This window comes from Rana temporaria, chromosome 10 (assembly GCF_905171775.1).
Source record: "Rana temporaria chromosome 10, aRanTem1.1, whole genome shotgun sequence".
Classification (NCBI taxonomy): Eukaryota; Metazoa; Chordata; class Amphibia; order Anura; family Ranidae; genus Rana; species Rana temporaria.
Window position 1 is genome coordinate 110818167 of NC_053498.1, and position 18516 is coordinate 110836682.

At 39.6% G+C, this 18516-nt stretch overlaps 1 protein-coding gene across 14 annotated transcripts in view; it reads left to right on the forward strand.

The window, feature by feature from the left end:
* AGRN (agrin) overlaps positions 1-18516 on the forward strand; it is a 578793-nt gene that overhangs the window by 459318 nt on the left and 100959 nt on the right. For all 14 annotated transcript variants that reach the window (XM_040325972.1, XM_040325976.1, XM_040325970.1 and 11 more), the window contains 3 exons: positions 6788-6898; positions 11495-11659; positions 14877-15020. In XM_040325972.1, coding sequence (XP_040181906.1) covers positions 6788-6898; positions 11495-11659; positions 14877-15020 — 420 coding nt within the window. The remainder of the gene's footprint in view (positions 1-6787; positions 6899-11494; positions 11660-14876; positions 15021-18516) is intronic.

The window sequence follows — 18516 nt, forward strand, 5'->3', positions numbered from 1 at the left end:
AACATAGACACCATTGGGAGGCAGAACAGAGTCAGAATCACAGGGTTATGGGTGCTGTCAAGCTTAGAACAACATTATGGTTCATTTAAAAGAAAGTATGGGTGTTTCCTCTGACTACATATTTGGGGTTATAATTCCTGTGTTTACTCTAATGTCGTTTTTGCTACGATTTTTACATTTTATATGCTCATTTATTTTAGTTGTTAAATGTAGAGGAAAATGTTGGGAAGATATCCACAACGCATGTATGGTTTTAAGTCCACTGACTTCATAGACTTGTATTGTGAGAAGAAACCGTAATGTACAACTATTGTAAAAGTCTTTAGAGCAGGAATCGGAGCCTTCGGATGCAATGAACGCATATGTCTGTCTTCATGTACATATAGAGTTACAAGCTGTAAATAGAAATAAGGTTTTTAAAACCTAAACATACATTAATAAAATTTAAAGCAGGCGTGTGTTTTTACACACGTTAAAAAATAAATGAAAAGACAGTAAATTTGCCTAAACAAATATAACGCCCTTTAGGCACCAATGCAAACTGCATTTTTTCTAGATACAGGAAGATGAAAAATTGCTGAGAAAGAAAGAATAGCTTTAGTCATGTGTGTTGTGCATCAATTCCTTGGACAAGCCACACAAGAAACAGTAGCAGATCCTGGCCCTATAGAGAAAGCACATGTAACCGCTGTTTATTTTTTTTAGGAAGACATTTACCTGTCCATGCCCAGCTAAAGACAACTCATTAGTCATTTTACCAGAACACCCCTAATTTTGCCCTTTGGCAATTGTCTTATTAAATCAAGTTGCTTTAGCATAATGTCTGCTTTATACATATTTGATACATACAGTTTGAATGAGATTGGCTCATTAAAATTTATGATGTGTTCTCAGTCAATTGGTAACTGTGTGCCAATAATTTGCTAGGTCAAAATTATCAGCCAGCTATAACCTCTGGCGCCAGCCAAGCTGTTTGTATTAATTGAAACACTTTACTACAGAAAAAGAATACATTTCATACAAGGCAAATCTTAAAGTGGAGGTTCACCCGGAAATGTTAATTTTTAACATTAGATTCATGCTCATTTTGTCAAGGGGAATCGGGTAGTTTTAGAGACCGATCTTCTCCGCCGCTTCCGGGTATGGGCTGCGGGACTGGGCGTTCCTATTTGATTGACAGTCTTCCGACAGGCTTCCGACGGTCGCATCTATCGCATCACGATTTTCCGAAAGTAGCCGAACGTCGGTGCGCAGGCGCCGTATAGAGCCGCACCGACGTTCGGCTACTCGTGACGCGATGTATGTGACCGTCGGAAGCCTGTCGGAAGACTGTCAATCAAATAGTAAAACAGTAAGTACTTCTTCATTTTTAAAAAAACTACCCGATTCCCCTTGACAAAATGAGCATGAATCTAATGTTAAATTTTTTTTTCGGGTGAATTCCCGCTTTAACTTTTTTTTTTAAACTAAAAACCTTCAATATTTTTGTGTATATGTCCATTTTGTCATGTACAGTATGCTAAATGTGCAAGTTAGAACTCATAATTTAAGAATTTAGTAGCATTAGAAAGGTGGGTCAGTTTAGCCAATAATTAAGTGAGCGCCTTGAGGATGGCATTTAACCAGTAAGCGTCCTGTAGGAATTATCACACTTGTCTTTTAAGATATGAAGAGGCTCACTTAGTTAATGATCTCTTATGAGTTAAAGAGCTAACTGACTTAAGTATCATTCCTGAGAATGAAAAAGGTATTTTTAATTTAGGACCATCGAATGATGATAGAGCCCATATGATGCACAGATCTTCCCTTTTTTATTTGAGGCTACCACAATGACACAGGTGCTGGAGATTAGGTATCCATTTTTCTTTGGTGTCACCCAAGGGGCAGTCGATACCATTGACAGTAGAGAGATCATTGATACCCAAGGAAGCATGGCATATAGAGGAGTTGCAATATAATAACAAATATTTCCTGGGGCATCGCTTGCAACAACTTTTATTCCTTTGTTACTGCCTGGAGTTCCACCTTAGGGGCCTTAATTGACAGCATTATGCTCTTGTCAAGTTATTTTTGTATTTCCTTTCAGGTTAATAGGAATGCAAAACCCATTTGAAGCAATCAAATGTTGGTCAGAAGGAGGGCAATGGCACTTAAAATGCAACCTTTTCAGTGAATTTTGAATGATCTCAAAAGTGTCTCAAACTCGAGCACAATGCCCATCAACACATGCCCTAAAGCAGTTGTTCTGGCAGAAAAACAAAATTGAAGCAGGCTGCTCGGCTTTATTGTTCAAGCACTTGCAGCCTCTGGCTTCTTTTAATTCTTCAACGAAAGCCACATTTCCTGTTGGGGAGACCAGACACAATAGTCGCCATTTGTGTGTTGGGTGACTGTTCTCCTCAATTCCCCCCATCTAGCTCTACAGGGAGCACCAATGTCATGTAGCATGCCCTGTAGACTCCGACCTATGCTGCTAGAAGAGGAAGATCGGGGCACTGGGCTATCACATCACCTTGACTTCACAGAAGGATTTCTATGAAAAAAGTAGTAGGGAGATATTTACCAGACATGGTCTTTAAACTTCTTGTACTTGAACACAAGGTGGTAGGCCAACTCTGGCAAGCTCCAGCAAAACACAACCTTTTACAATAACATGTGGCCTAGAGCTTCCTAAAATTTAAAGAAAATGCCTAGTACAGTATATTGATACAGAATTATTGCCAGGAAGTGTGTTAGATATAAAGCACAAATTAAACTTCATCAATAAATGTTTACAAGGTTCTCCCTATGGTTTCCTAAGGCTGCTTGAGCAAGGATTCTACCCTAGAGCTATATCATTTAGCTGCATATACTCGCTGTCACACTCTCTCACAGAAACCAGCTAGATAGCATAATATTATGGAGACACCATCAATCTTCAGGAGCTCTGTGCTACAATAAATATCCAGAGGCTTGCGTATAAATTCCCTATGAGACACCTGCCAATAGTATGTGAGCTGCTGTTATATGATGTCAGCATTGCTTACTATGAATGTGACATTCCAGGTTTCATAGCTCAGTCTGGGACCTGCTATATCAATTTCAAACATGCAGTACGTTTCTTACGTTTCAGTACGTGGCGCAGCTTTTTGTTTTTTAAGTACGTTTCTTTCGTTTGAAGTATATCTAAACCCAATCACTAAAATCTCTTATTAAAAGAAAAGTATGGGATACAAAAAAAAAAACATACTCACCTATGTAGATGCAGCATTGATCCAGTGCTTCTGCTGTTCCCCGCTGGCTCTACACCGAGAACTGAGTGATTATAGACCACTGATCACTCAGTTCTAGGGTTTGCTCTGAGTACAGAGCTGAGACTGTCCGTTCTGCCCCTCCAGTGCTTACTGGAGCACTGTTCTGTGGGCAGGATCTCAGCTGCCCGCTGAGAGGCTAAGCCAGCTGCTGTTCAGGCATGTGGGCAGAGCTCTACATTATTGTCGAAATTCCTGCGGAACCTGGACCGGCTCTGTGACGTCCACCAACAATGGGTTTTTGCCCACTGTTGGCTGAATTTGGGTCACAGGAATCCAGAAATAAGGGACACCCTTTGACCCACAGGAGAAGTATGGCTTTTGATCATACTACTTTGACATTTTAATGTAATTTCAAAATTCATTATTAGTATTTTTACATTTTTGCATTTATTAATATAACTTTTTGTAATCCTACCATCAATGTCCTTGTTCAGGCAATCGCATGTAGAAAAGATGACAAGGTGTCTTTGTTTCTCAGTTATGCTCCTGTTTTATCGTTTATCACTTGCTCCCTGATGAAGAATAGAAGAAGCTATGCTGAGGCTCATTGCACTGGCATGTTCCTCTGTTGTCACCATCAGGAACCTAGCCCAGCCATTGTTGGAGTGCATATCTGTAGGCATTAAGTGACTGTAGGAGCTCACCAAGATTTAATGAATATATTGCTGCTGCTTTATTCTCTAATCACAAGCAATGGTTTCGTTTGACCAGCCTGGATTGTTCAAATGCAGTGTAGTCTGAAGACAGGGCACAGGGAATGATGCAGGACATGTGTGTGCTTCTAGAAGAGCTTGTATTGATCACAGCACAAAATTCCTTGGAAGAAATATATATATATATATACACTTTTTTTTAGAAGACATACTAAATTCCCATGCGTCCTTGCATCCCCTGCTGTTTTTTAAACTCCGGCATCAGATGTCATCTGCAGTGGTTACTGAAATGCGAAAGGAAAGGTGCAGCAATGTACTATTGATAAAGGACAACTATTGTGAAAAAATATTGCAGTTTTTATGATTGTATGCAGTTAATATAAGTGAATACTGTAGACCAAGCTGTCTAGTAGAAAATTACAATGCCAGGTTGGGACAAACTATAAAACTGCAACATATGCCAGTCACAGTATTTTTATTTTTTTTGCATTTATAAAAAGCAGAATTATTATTGCTGTACTGTATTAGGAGGGGCAATGTTGATATCCAATACAACGAGAAGAGCCTGAATTTTTTTTTTTTACATTAATTGAGAATATCCAAAAAACAAACATGTTTTAGGGATTCTAATAAGGGTAGTAAAATATGTGAATAATAACACCAATGAGCTTTCAAGCTGAAAAGTCAGGTAAAATAATTAAGCCTAAATAAACTTCAGGTATAAACTCACATAATAATGTCTGCACAGTTCTAATAAATGAAGACTAAAATGTTGTATAAGCCCAGTTGTGACAGGTTCTCTTTAAAATATTTGGCATGCAATGTGTGTCCCATCCAACTTGTTTTCTATGTGGTAGAGGCATCCGAATGATTGAGCCTTCAGTATCATACGCTCTCAGATGTTGCCGTTCTCATAACTTTGATGTGATGCCGCACAAAGAACAGCTTTGGCAAACATCTTAAATTCTCAAGTCTCAGTTATGGGGGAAGGGCTTGGCGGGTGTGTGTGTTTGCCAAGTGCCTCATTTTATGTTTATAAAACCTGTGGCATTTACAGCATTGCTTGCTGCATTGAAAACAGAGTGGAGATTAAAGGTGGTACCTCTTAAAAGTATTGTCAGAGAACGTGGATTTGTGGTTCAAAGCCTCCAACCAAAGGTCAATTTTCAGACTGATATGACCTGCAGAATTATTTTCCTCCATTTTCATACTACAGGATATCTGAAAGACAAAATAACAAATCTGGCTGTATTGATGTTTAATGATATGTGGGCGATCTTTACTGTATAACACATGAACCTTTTTTTATTTACGGATTTAGCATCCTACAAAGCCTTTGTGCATGTGTAAATAAGAAACATAGCATCTCCAGGAAGACATATTTCCGGATGCATGTCATTCATTTATAGTAGTCATTCTGTTTTATTGTGTACTTTTTCCAGAAGGGGTTATATAACCACATGCAAAGTCTCATTATATATACAGTACATACTAACTATTATAATATGTGCTAATTTCAGAAACACAACAGCTAGGTTGATTTTATCATATCCTGTGGAATGAATTGTTACCACACATGACACCTTGAACAAGATAAAGATGCCACATTGGAAAATTGTTGTCATATTTTAGTTTGAACGAAAGAATGCTTCTGTTTATTCAAAGGAACCAGTGACATGGCTATTAGCAATTAGGTCAATGTGACTGGAAAAACTAAAATCTTATGAAAAGTAGTCAACAAAATGGCTAAATGGATAAGAGTTTTTCTTTCTTGGGCTTGTTCACACTGTGCAGGCTGCAGAAGAACTTCCAGTGCAGTATGTTTGCACAACCAGTGCACCGCCCATGACTTGACATAAAGGAGGACATAAAGGAGGAACCATAGAAACAATAGGTGGCCATGACACAAAGCTACCTAAGCTGAGCTAAGACTAGTTATCTTTAAAGCTAGAGGATCAGTAGAATGTGGTGAACAACGGCAATATATGTACTTTTCCATAATAGATTTCTTCCAAACCTGGCCTATTCCCAGTGATAATGGGAAAACCGCAGAAGCAGAAGTTACCTTCCAGGAAACTCGTGTGTCAAAATAATCAGCAGACCCAAATATATGAGCAGCTGCATTTATATGTGAACCTCAATGTTTCCTTTAAAAGCCATGATTGGACTCTCCCCTTTTCACCTTACCACCGGTTTACAAATGTGATGGGCAGCATTGCTGACCAATAAAGAGTCCCGGATGTGGGCTGGCTGAGGCTCTTGAGATTTGAGTAGAAATTCAGATGCCCCTGTCTCTGGATTTGCTGATAATTTAGATATAAGGTTTTCATTGATAAAATGTATTAAAATTGCAGATTAGTTTGTGACAGGTTCCCGGAGGTTATAACTGATTCTTATATGTTGGTTCCACTCGAAGAATGACTTCCTTGACAGTGCATGTTTGTAATCTGTACAATGAATTCAAATCAATGTTTTACTGAAGAGTTTTCTACACGTTCTCTGTTTTAACTCCTGTAATATATGTCTTTGTGTCTCTGGTTTCCACTTGCTGTAAAATAAAATGTCTCCTTCCTTTGTAACAGCTGAGTACCTCTTGTATCTCGAAGGGCAGTTTTGATTTAGTGAAATAGTAGCAGCTCCATCATTTTAATGTGAAAAATGTGCTTTGTGTACTAGGCTTTTACATTGCCATGTGTTATGCCAAGTATTCTGAGTTCTGTCACATCGATCTGCCACGGAGAGTGAAATGAGCCTTGAGAGAGGATTACTGCAAGGAAATGCAACTCCTGTGGTGCTTTCAACCTCAATGCCCTTATACCATTTTTTTCTTCTTTTTGACAGCTGCTTCCACCAGCTCCCCTCCCGTGGTCCCTCATTGTAGTCATACGGTGTATGGATGTTGTCCTGACAATGTCACTGCTGCCCTTGGCGTGGGTCTGGCCGGATGCCCAAGTAAGACGCTCTTGTGTTCACTTTTCAAAATCGGATATGTGCTCAAAGAACCATTGTTAATGATTTTTTTTTTTTCCCTATCAGCTATACATTACACACTCTATCAGCATGTTTTACTGCAGTGACAAATGCACCTTCGTAAATATCTGTTATATTGCTTCCTACACAGAACCTGGTTAATTCAATGCTAGCAATCCTAAAACATATCATTTCTACACAATATGTGCCTATAGTGAGATGTGCAAAAACATGTATACAAACAAATGTGCTGAGGGTAGAAAAAGAAAGAATGCAATGTTTTCCAGTGTTACAATAAAGAAGGCACCTCCTTAGACTTCCATCCTCCTGCTGATCCCTGTCACATGCTAGGGGGCATGTACTGTACATCTGCTGTAATGCTGAGTATGCCTCTGTACACATCATTTAGTGAGCCTGGTGTATGCAAGCAACCTTATCCTTAGGAAGCCTTAAAAAGCAAATGGGAACCTCAGCCAACAAGGCTTTAAATGATTTTGGTACACCTTTATAAAACTGGGAAGGAGGAGGGTTATAATGTATTTTCTCCCATGTATTCATTTAAGCTGTTTTAAATGTGCTCCTTTTAAAGTATGAATGAATTTTTTTGTTGTGTTTCCACTATTTTGCTAATTTAAAGCGGAGTTCTACCCAAAAGTGGAACTTCCGCTCATCTGATTAGCCCCCCCCACCCCCGGCACCTTTTCGGGGGGAGGGGGGGACAGATTACCTGTCTTTTGACAGATATCCTTTCCCACTTCCAGAAGCCTCAGCTGCGGATATTGACGTAACAGCTGGGGCCGCTCCCTCCTCCTTCCTCTATCGCTGGACCAGTAGGAGAGAGGAGCTGACCTTGCACATGTGCAGTAGGGTTTCCGGCGTGAAGCTGAAAGGCTACACTGCCAGGTACCTCTTACCCGTAATGGGGACGGCAGCACCCGACAGCTGATGGAAACATCAGCTGCGGTGCCGATATGGCTGGACTTCAGGACAGGTAAGTGTCCTATTATTAAAAGCCAGCAGCTGAAGTATTTGTTTAGCTGCTGGTTTTACATATTTTTTTTTTGCTCAGACCTCTGCTTTAACACAGTAAAGTGGTATAATACATGTTGTGTATGTACAGTATGTCCTACTAAAATTGTCCTACTAGGTCTGTAAAGACTTGTCGTCTTAATGCAGAGTGGGAAATGATCAAACCTTGCCTCCTGTCTGGGAGGAGTTATAGATGAAGGTTTTTTTTTTCTTTTAGTGTAAGAAAATGGGGATGAGGATAAGGAAATACAGGTTTTAGGTGTATTTTATAGCCAATGGGGTGTTCAGAAACTTACAGTTTGTTTTATTTAGAAAGTAGCCACAACCTGAGTATACAATAAGAAGGACTTTTCTCCCTGTGTAGAAGCAGTGGTCTCTCCGCAGGGAGTGAAACACCCCCCCCCCCCCCCTCCCGTTGAGTCAGAACTTGAATCCCTGCATTCAGCAAGCATCAAGCCTGTTACACACTACTAGTTTTTGGATCGAATGAAAACAAACTCGCAGCTCCATTCCTGTACTATCAGTCTGACGTTAGTATCGTGACCTCCTCCGCCATTGGCTGAGAATCGGGAGCTGGTCGGCTGCTAATTTCGTGTGTACGGGCCTTCAGGCTCCCGGCTGATTGGAAAGTTCTAGCTCTAACTCGGGGGGGCAGGGAGGGAAGTTGGTGTTGGATCAGAGAAGCCATTATTTCTACACAGAGAAAAAGGGTCCTACTCTGCTGCATGCAGGCACAACACAGGCTTTTCTACCCAGGCTGTGGCTGCTTACTAAAGTAAACAAATTGTAAGACTTTATTTAGCTGAATTTAAAGTGAGAGTTTATTTTGATATGGATTGAAAATATATTACAAAATGTAATGTAAGACTACATTTTTTTTACAAATACTGTTGCTTTCTTAATTTTCTTCTTTACATTTGGTTGTAATCTGCAGACAAGTCTGTACACCATGTGATCCCTTTCTTTTTTCTATTATACTATGGGCGGTCTGTCACTGAGCCTGTGCACAAAAAGCCATTCCAGAAGTAGTGCATAATGACACATTTTGGGTAAAATCAAAAGCAACATAGGCTAAATGTATTTTTATGAATCCTTTTTTTAGTTCCTTGTATTATGTTAATAAATTGTCAGAATGCAGTTGTGCTTCAAAATTTACACAAAAGAGAAACAAAAACACTTGATCTTTTGTATACTAAAAATGCTTTAGCTCAAAATGTAAACTTTAAAGGAAAAAAAAAAAAAAAAACTGGTGACGTTCTCTTTTCAAACGTCACTTATTTTTTCTGGGGTTTTAAATAGCGCCCCGGAGTGGGCTGATTTGTCATTGTGCTGAAGTCACAGATGGACTTTCCAGCTAGAATTATTTGTCGAAATGTGTTCCTTCCAAAGGGAAGTCAATAGAAAACCAAATCGATCTCTGCTCATCACAAACCTCTCTTTACACAGCACCTGTTAGACCCGTCCTTAGACAACTGCTGTCCTTGCTGTCCCCTTACTCTCCTCCTTGGATGTTCTGCTGTACCAGTGCTGGCTGGGGGGCTGAGAAAAACAGATACTTCCTTTATATCTTGTTTCCACCAGGCAGCCGAAGATTAATCCGCTCATCCCCAAAGTCAAACAGACTCTTAGAAATCCATCTTGTCTCTTTTTTTTTTTTACCGTCTCCACACCTCTACAGATGGGATCGGCTGCATTCTGTGCCAGCTGTTCCAGGACCCGTGTTGTCACCTGCTGTGTTACTGTGCGCTGTTATTAATAGCAGTGGTTTGAATGCAGAAAAATACACAGTAACATATTGCTCACTGTGTCGTCATTGTAAGCTTTGACTCGTTAACCCTTTTTTTTTTAAGAGAGCCAAGTGTTCCGCTCAGCAGACTCAGATGGCACAACAGTTAAATAAGTCATAGTTTTGCTTGCAGGAGATGACATTTCACGGCAGGGCTGGCAGATTATTGTCTGCTCTTAGGAAAATATTAGTTCTTTGGCCGCACTGCTCGCTGTGATAAATAACCAGATTAAGTAAACATAAACAGGAGGAGGCGGCTCAATTTATTAACCTTCCGGGGTTTCTAGCTTCTTGTCACCTGCTTGGTATTTAAAAGAGACGTGTCCTTATTTTTCCTATTTTAGAAATACGCATTCTTATAGATTTTAATTGTGCGTGTACATATGGGCAGTCATATTGCTCAATATGTTCCAATACTATACTTCTAGAAATCAGCACTATGACTTTGCTATTGCCCTTCTTCCCCATTACAAGGCTGTGAACCCCTGTGTCCCATACTTATTATTTGTAAATTGGTGTGTCACAGAACAAAACCTATTCTAGATCATTTAGCACACAATCTGAAATTCAATAAAATTTGCAGGTTAGTATTTTGAAAAAATAATTTTCTTGCAGTGATGTTACTTTAACGGTATGGATTGTGTTGGTTGACATGCAGCCATTAGAGGTTGCACCCGCAAGTCTGTTTGTGGATTATTATCATAAATACCAAATACACAAAAGTTTAAAAATTGCAGTTTACTTTTATCACTGCATAAAACACTTCCCAATGGTTTTGCAGATTCCCTTAATTTCCAGGACCCAAAAAGGATAGATGGCAAACATTTTTGGGTTGGGTATAGGTCTAGCTCAACTGGTATGGAGTTTGGGTGACCGGAAGGCATTGGTGTCTCCATCGCTAAATAACAGCTCCGCAAAACACTATTGAAGTACTTAAAGTAGCTTTATTCACCCTAATGCTTTCCTCCACCGCTGCACATACCTTACTTTTGTTTACTTGGAACTCCAATCAGCCACTCATACAAGCTCTGAGTTGTTCCTATTGTTACCTACGTGAGACTCTCTCCCTTATGTGACACTGCTAGGTGTATTACCAAACATGAGCGTTGTCACATTCTCCTCCATACCATAAAGTACGTCTTCTGGCAATTAAAGGGCATTAAAGTGAACCTTTTCCTTTGACCTCCACGGGCAAATCCCAAGTTTGCTTTAAAAAGTGTCAGGCATTGGCCTCTGCTATTACAAGATAATTGTTTATATTTTTTTAACTTCACAGGCTATTTATTTTTTAACAAAATCTTTCTTTTTAGACCAAATGAGCTCTTTACATCCATAAGAGTGGCAGGTATAGACAAAATAGTCTTCCCTTTAACACAACTAGGTGTTTATAAAATTGCAGTGGGGTCTGTACTTGTCTACATTTGTTGGAGCATTGCATTTCCCGTGCAGTGAGAAGACAATAGATTTCCACAAGGTTAAATAACACAGCATGAGAAATGCTGTCATGAGAACCTTTACACTGGAGGGAGCCGTGACCTCTTGTCACTGTCCCCCGACAAGCAACACTCTGTGAAATGCTGATGGCAGAATAGGCCATATGGAGCTACTTAAAAGATTTAATGTCTCTCTACATAGAGCATAACTTTATGTGTCCTCTTACCTTTGGTTGCCAGCTGGATGTTCACTTTGGCAGTGAAACAGATAATTAAAATGACATGATTGCCTTATCAGTCAATAACATTCTTTCATTTTGCTTTGTACAGGCAGCTGCCAGTGTAACCAGCATGGCTCCTACGGGGGTACTTGCGATCCCACCACTGGCCAGTGTTCTTGTAAACCCGGAGTAGGGGGACTGAAGTGTGACCGGTGTGAGCCTGGTTTCTGGAACTTCCGAGGCATTGTAACGGATAAGAAGAGCGGCTGTACCCGTGAGTGTTTATTCAAGATGTTTAACTGAAAAGGCAATAGCAGCGAGACTATGGAAATATTTCTGGCTGCTGATGGTTACAGCTCATTGCTTTGTTTACATATAATATTCAAAGTCTAAATGTTTTTATCATATGTTTTTGAGCTTAGGTATTGGGTATTAAACCCAAAACCCAAAATGTATTATGTTTTGTGAGATTATATTACAGCTTACCAATCATTAGATGTGGGGGTCATGTATACGCGGCATTAGAACTCTTTTATGACGTGGCTGAGCATTGGGAACTTCCTGCCATTTCTCCGATTTGCAAGGGACACAAGTATTTTTTTTCAGTAAAGCCTCGTACACACGATCAGTCCATACGGACCGGTCTCATTGGTTAACCGATGAAGCTGACTGATGGTCCGTCGTGCGTACACACCATCAGTTAAAAAAACGATTGTGTCAGAATGCGGTGACGTAAAACACAACCATGTGCTGAAAAAAATGAAGTTTAATGCTTCCAAGCATGCGTCGACTTAATTCTGAGCATGCGCGGCTTTTTAACCGATGCTTTTGCATACTAACGATCAGTTTTGACCTATGTGTTACCAGTCCATTGGTTACATTTTAAAGCAAGTTCTCATTTTTTTGACCGAAGGTTAAATAACCTATGTGGCCTACACACGATCGGTTTGGACTGATGAAAACGGTCCTTCAGACCGTTGTCCTCTGGCTATCCTGTCGTGTGTATGAGGCCTAAGTCCTTGACTCGCCTATAGTGACATAAGGGTTGATTTACTAAAACTAGAGAGTACAAAATCTGGTGCAGCTCTGCATAGGAACCATTCAGCTTCCAGGTTTTTTTTTTTTTTAATCAAAGCTCAATTGAACAAGTTGAAGTTAGAAGCTGATTGGCTACCATGCACAGCTGCACCAGATTTTTTACTGTCACGGTTTAGTAAAGCAATCCCACAAACAGCTCTGGTCACCTCTCCTTTTAGCTGTTTTTTGAGTGCCTAAGGTTTTTTTCTTGATTTCCATTAACTTAAGTTGCCTCGATGTCAGAAACACAAGGGTAGCAGTCCCACTTTATCTAGTCTCTGTAGCTTAGGCCCCCGTTCACACCCGAGTGATTTTCAGCTTGTAGAACGCTTAGCTCTGTAGCTCCAAAACGCCCAACCAGCAAACTTCAATTCATTTCAATGGCCTCTATTCACATATGAGCATTCTGTTGTCTGAAGCAAAACGTATGAAGCTCAAAAAACTACATCAGCTTCTATTTGGCAGATTACAAGCGTTTTTGGACCCATAGACTTCAATAGAAATGCCTGACTCGAGCAGTAAACTGCTCATAAAACGCTCAAATAAAAGCTCGCCACCCCTGATTTCCTCTCCCTCTCCTCTTCCTAGCGCCTGAAGCTGTAAAATGCTTGTAATACACTTCTAAAATGCTTTAAGAAAGCATACAAAAAACGCCAATAAATCAATACACTCAGGTGTGAATGGAGCTTTACGGTCCACAAACAGTTGTGAAGCAGCCTGCAGTGTCTCTCCTCAGTCAACACACTCCTCGATGAGAGTGGGAGGGTTTACACCTGGCTGACCAAAAGCCAATTCCTCCTATAGGTGGCACCATAACCCAGGCTCCTGAGAATAACACAATTTTGTGTCTTTAACAAACTAAAAAAAAATGAATTTTATGGTAAGAACAACAATCCCGTTGTAATGCACAATGAAAAAGGGAATCATTATTGCTATATATATACACATTTACCTTACCTAGGTACATCTGTGGCCATAGTTTCTTTTCATGGTGTCATGGTAAAGAAAATGTGTGAAAGTCTCCCGAATGGTGACAGTAATGAAAATCTGAAAGAAATTCTATTTCTTCCGCAACCTCTTCGAACCAGAAAAGTTTTGGCTGAAGGGAAGTTTGGCAGAAAAGGCGAAAAAGGGACTCTAAAAAGCATGAGTCATTCCTGTGTGCTATGACAGATTCTAGGTTTACTTGCATTATTAAATTGCCTTCAGGGCTTCTTGGCTAGTCTTAAGCCAGCAGCACTACTAAAGCCATATTGTAATTTTTCTGTGTAAACTCTCTACTTCTAATGATTACCTGAAGATTTGTATGTGAATATCTGATTTAAGTAAAGGAAAAGTACATTGTATCTCACTTCCACTGGTTACTTCAGAGAAGCTTTGCAATAATCAAATTGTACACGATTTGCTTTTGATAGTAAAACATCGCAGCTAACCAGTATTATATAGCTAATGATCCATTTTCATAGGCACGATACATTGTGTTTAAGTTTCACTGTAACAGCAGTTTTTAGACACAGTCTTAACATTTTGGAACAGTTGTCCTGAATCCATGAGTCCCGTCGGATTGTGAAAGCCTGAGGCAAGGATTGATTCAAGCGTATAGAGCTAAAGGCATGAGACTAAATTACGCAATGAAGAGCCAGGCTGCAGAGGCTTGATGGATGGCTGTATGGCATCTCTCACCAACACTTAGATGCCGGCAGTATCATTATTAGAGGACCCCAGCATGTCCCTCGTTGTATCATATCAAAGTTGTCCCTTTAGATCCTGTTGCAGCTTTTTACAACACTGCAATAAAACAATGAAGTGCAAAAGACAGGATGCAGCCGCGAGTGCTTTTCCGTGCACTGTCCAGGAGAGTCTAGTTGGTCATGTCTGCCCCACAGGCAGCCAGTTGTCAGTTATATAATCCAAGCCAAGAGTCTGTCAGCGTAGCAGCTTGACAGACACAGCTGAGCTAGATAGGTGGGGAATCACTAGATCTGCAGGAAAAAAAGGGAATGGGGCTGAAGCTGGGTTCTTCAAATCAACTTTGTGTAACATTAAGAAAGGTGCACAGACAGGAGCTCATTCTATAGCCTAAATTATATATGGATTATATGTATTGAATATTGTTTTGATCTTAAGGTAGCCAGTAATATAAAATTATAGTTACTTTATCAGGCATCTGACACACTCTGGTTGACCTATCTCAGTAGTGTGAGGGGTGGAATGGATGTTGCTGGCTAACTGCTGTCATTCCACTAAGATGAGGCTTGTGTCCGGGGTCTGTATTAAGTGTAGAAACACGTATGCTCAGATCATAAGAGCGTGCATGGTTTTTTCATGATCATTCAAGAAAATGATCATTCAGCAGTTCTGTTGACTTAAACCTATGGGTACAATTACATTTTATCAACCCTTTTGTTTTACAGCATGCAATTGTGATCCAGTTGGAGCGGTGCGTGATGACTGCGAGCAGATGACAGGTCTTTGCTCCTGTAAGACAGGAATTTCTGGTTTGAAATGCAGCCAATGCCCAGATGGTCGAAAACCTGGCTTGAACGGCTGTGAGCAGGGTAAGAAAGTAGACATCTTGGGTGTCTAGCAGGGTAGGAATCACGCAAGTGTTTTTTATCTGCCATGCTGCTTATTCAGGTTTGTTGTAAATCACCAGACCAAAAGATATACCACCAGTTTTTAAATAATGTATTTCTTGAATATAAAAAAATAGTCCAGCCTGCCCAATTGAGTTTAATAAGGTCTGGAAACCATGGCTCATGATAAGCTGGGATAATTAAAACCAGTTGTATACACTCACAATTGCCAATAACCTTAACCAGGTGATGGTAACATAATGGGTAAGGGAGGGCAGGGGAGTACAGGTTGTACAAGATGGATATGAATGGCTAACTCTGTTGTTTTGTTGAGTTGTTATTGGGTGAAAAATTAAAACTAAATTGTACAGGAATTGCCCAAAATAACAGCCTGCCTCCTCCTTACTGAGTCAAAAAAAATTATTGATGTTCTGGGTTACGATCATGTGGCCAGGAGGACAAAGCTTGTTCATAGATTTTCTATAGGTTGATGGCATAATCAATAATGATTTACCTTCTACGGTGGCTACAGCAGAATGAAAACAGATTTGAGCAGGCAGAAAAACACAGCAAAATTAAATCTGACAGTGTTTTACAATTACCCAGACTGTGTAGTCAGCTCTGTGTCCAGTCTGTCTGTGATAAAATGCTTTCTCTTCTCTCTAGCAAACTGCAGTGTTTACTTGATGCTTTAGCTATCATGCAAGTAATACAAGGTAAAATGACACTCAAAAGCTTACCTGGTTACACACAAGAAAATAATTTGTATTATATCTATCCATCACAAAACCATAAACCTTTTCTTGTAAGTGACTAGGTAAATGTGAGAATGTCATTTCACCTTTTTACCTTTTATTACTAGATTTATATCTATCTATCTATTATACGTGCACAAACTGTATACAGGCATACCCCACTTGGGACCAGAGCATGTATGTAAAACGAAAATGTACTTAAAGTGAAACAATACCTTTTTTCACTTATAGGGTGTAGTGAGGGGTCAGGGGGTGTGGTGGGGGTGTTAGGAGCTGTAGTTGAGGTCTCAGGGGCTGTAGTGGGGGTGTCAGGGGCACACTGGAACAGGGCGGGCTATGCTCTCTGAGCTTCAGCTCCTTCTACTGCGGCTGCAAAATGTCTGTACAGTGCTTGTAAGGCACTTTACATACACTTACGGGTATGTCCTTACTCGCGAGTGTATGTAAAGTGAGTGTACTTAAAGCGGGGTATGCCTGTATATAATATTTATTTGAAGTACTTGTGCCAACAATTTATGCAGTGCTTTACATACCATATATTGTTCATTCAGATCGGTCCCTGCTCTCTAGAAGCTTACAATTTAAGGTCCCTAAATCTGCATACACATACTAGGGCCAATTACCTTACTAGCATGTCTTTGTAGTGTGGACGGAAACCAGAGTACCCCATGGAAATCCATGCAGGCACAGGGAGAACATGAAAACTCCAGGCAGGTAGTGTCATGGTTGAGATTTGAACTGACAACTCAGCCAGAGCTTCTAACCACTAAGCCAATGTGCTGCTATACAGAATATATATATATATATTCATATATATATATATATATATATATATATACATACATACACACACACACCTATTCTGTTCTTCTATATATATATATATATATATATATATATATATATATATATATATATATATATATATATATATATACACACAAGTAAAATAAACAAAAATTGTTTTCATTTTTGCGTCCTCATCCCCGTGTGATTACGCAAGAAGCGAACGCATACATAAGTCCACATGTGTAAACGGCATCCAAATCACACATGTGAGGTATCGCCGTGTGCATTAGAGCAAGAGCAACAATTCTATCCCAAGACTTCCTCTGTAACGTTAAGCTGGTAACCTGTAAAAAATGTTAAAGCGTCGCCAAAGAGATTGTTAAGTACCATTACACATGTACGCAATTTTAAAGCATGACATGCTAGGTATCTATTTACTCTGCGTAACATCATATTTCACATTTTATACAAAAAAAATGGGCTAACTTTCCTGTGTTTTTTTTTTTTTTTTTTTTTAGCGTTTGAAAAATTCCTGTGCAAATACCGTGTGACATACAAAAGTTGCAACGATCGCCATTTTATTCCCTAGAGTCTCTGCTAAAAAATATAAACTGTTTGGGGGCTCTGAGTGATTTTCTAGCAAAAACATTTTTTACTTGTGGGAGAGGAGTGCCAGAATAGGCCCGGTATGGAAGTGGTTAATGTGAACTTGTGCTTGACCTATGCAGAGTTAAGCAACAGGTTTACTTTAATGCCCACATGAATGAACCAAAAAAACTCCCCTGGTGGTGATCCTACCTAAGAGAAGCAATAAGGTTTGGCCTAGAAATTCCAAACCGAAAATCTCTAATGAAACCCCTTACCAGGGTGCCTGCTTCTGACTGTGAGGTCATACAAAAGCCCTGTTCTTGTCTAATTTTGCTGAAAGCTGTAGTATACTCTCACAAGATTCTAAGGGCTAGTGTACTGTAAGGGGCTTGATTTGAAAATCAAATGCAGAAAAATGGGTTGCTTTTGACATCAATTAATGGCCAGTTTGAGATCTTTTTGGGATGTGGTTGAGATATTTCACATTTATTTCACATTTATTTGAGTGAAGGAGTGAAAGAAAAGCAGAGTCATGCATAGAAAAAGCAACAATAAGTATACACTGCTCCACAAAATACACTGCTCCACAAAATGAATTTAACACTGCATTCCACATGTATCAAAAGTTATAGCCAAATTGATGTCAAAGACAATTCACAAATACCATAATATAGGAACCCTAAAACGTGTGGTTATTGAAACATTTTATATAATTAGGGAGGTGGTCCAGATATCTTAAAAGGACAGCAGGAAAATACCCCTATAAAACAAGGGGGGAACTAATGCGCAAACCAGCCTAACCCGGGAAAAAATATATATAGTGGTACAAATAAATTAAAAGTTACAATCAAGCAGCAGCCACAACTAATAGTGCTCACGCACTGACAGCATATGATAGACAGGGGGATGTAGTGGCGCTTGCAAATACTAAAAACCGACAATAATTTAAAACAATAAAATATTCTAAACAATGATTCCTAAAGTATGAGAGTGAGTCCGTCCTCTACTGGGGTAAAAATGTGTAACACTCGAGGTCTATGCCCAAAAAATACCATCCAACATCAATAATTAGATGTGGAAGGAACTGCGAGTGAATAAATAATGAAATCCAATGGATAAAAGTGCCTGACTGGCCGCACAGTGTACATGGGATAATAATCCTTTTTTTAAAAAATATGTGTCATAAATCCTTAAAGTGCTTGATGAAAAACAAGTGCAAAGTGCTAATAATTAAAACAATAATAGCAGTGAATGAAAGCTCCAGCTCTCCTGGAAAGTGGTTAATTACTAATTAGCAAACACATGCAGGAAAAAGCAACAACTGAAAAGAAGTCCAAAAATGCAAG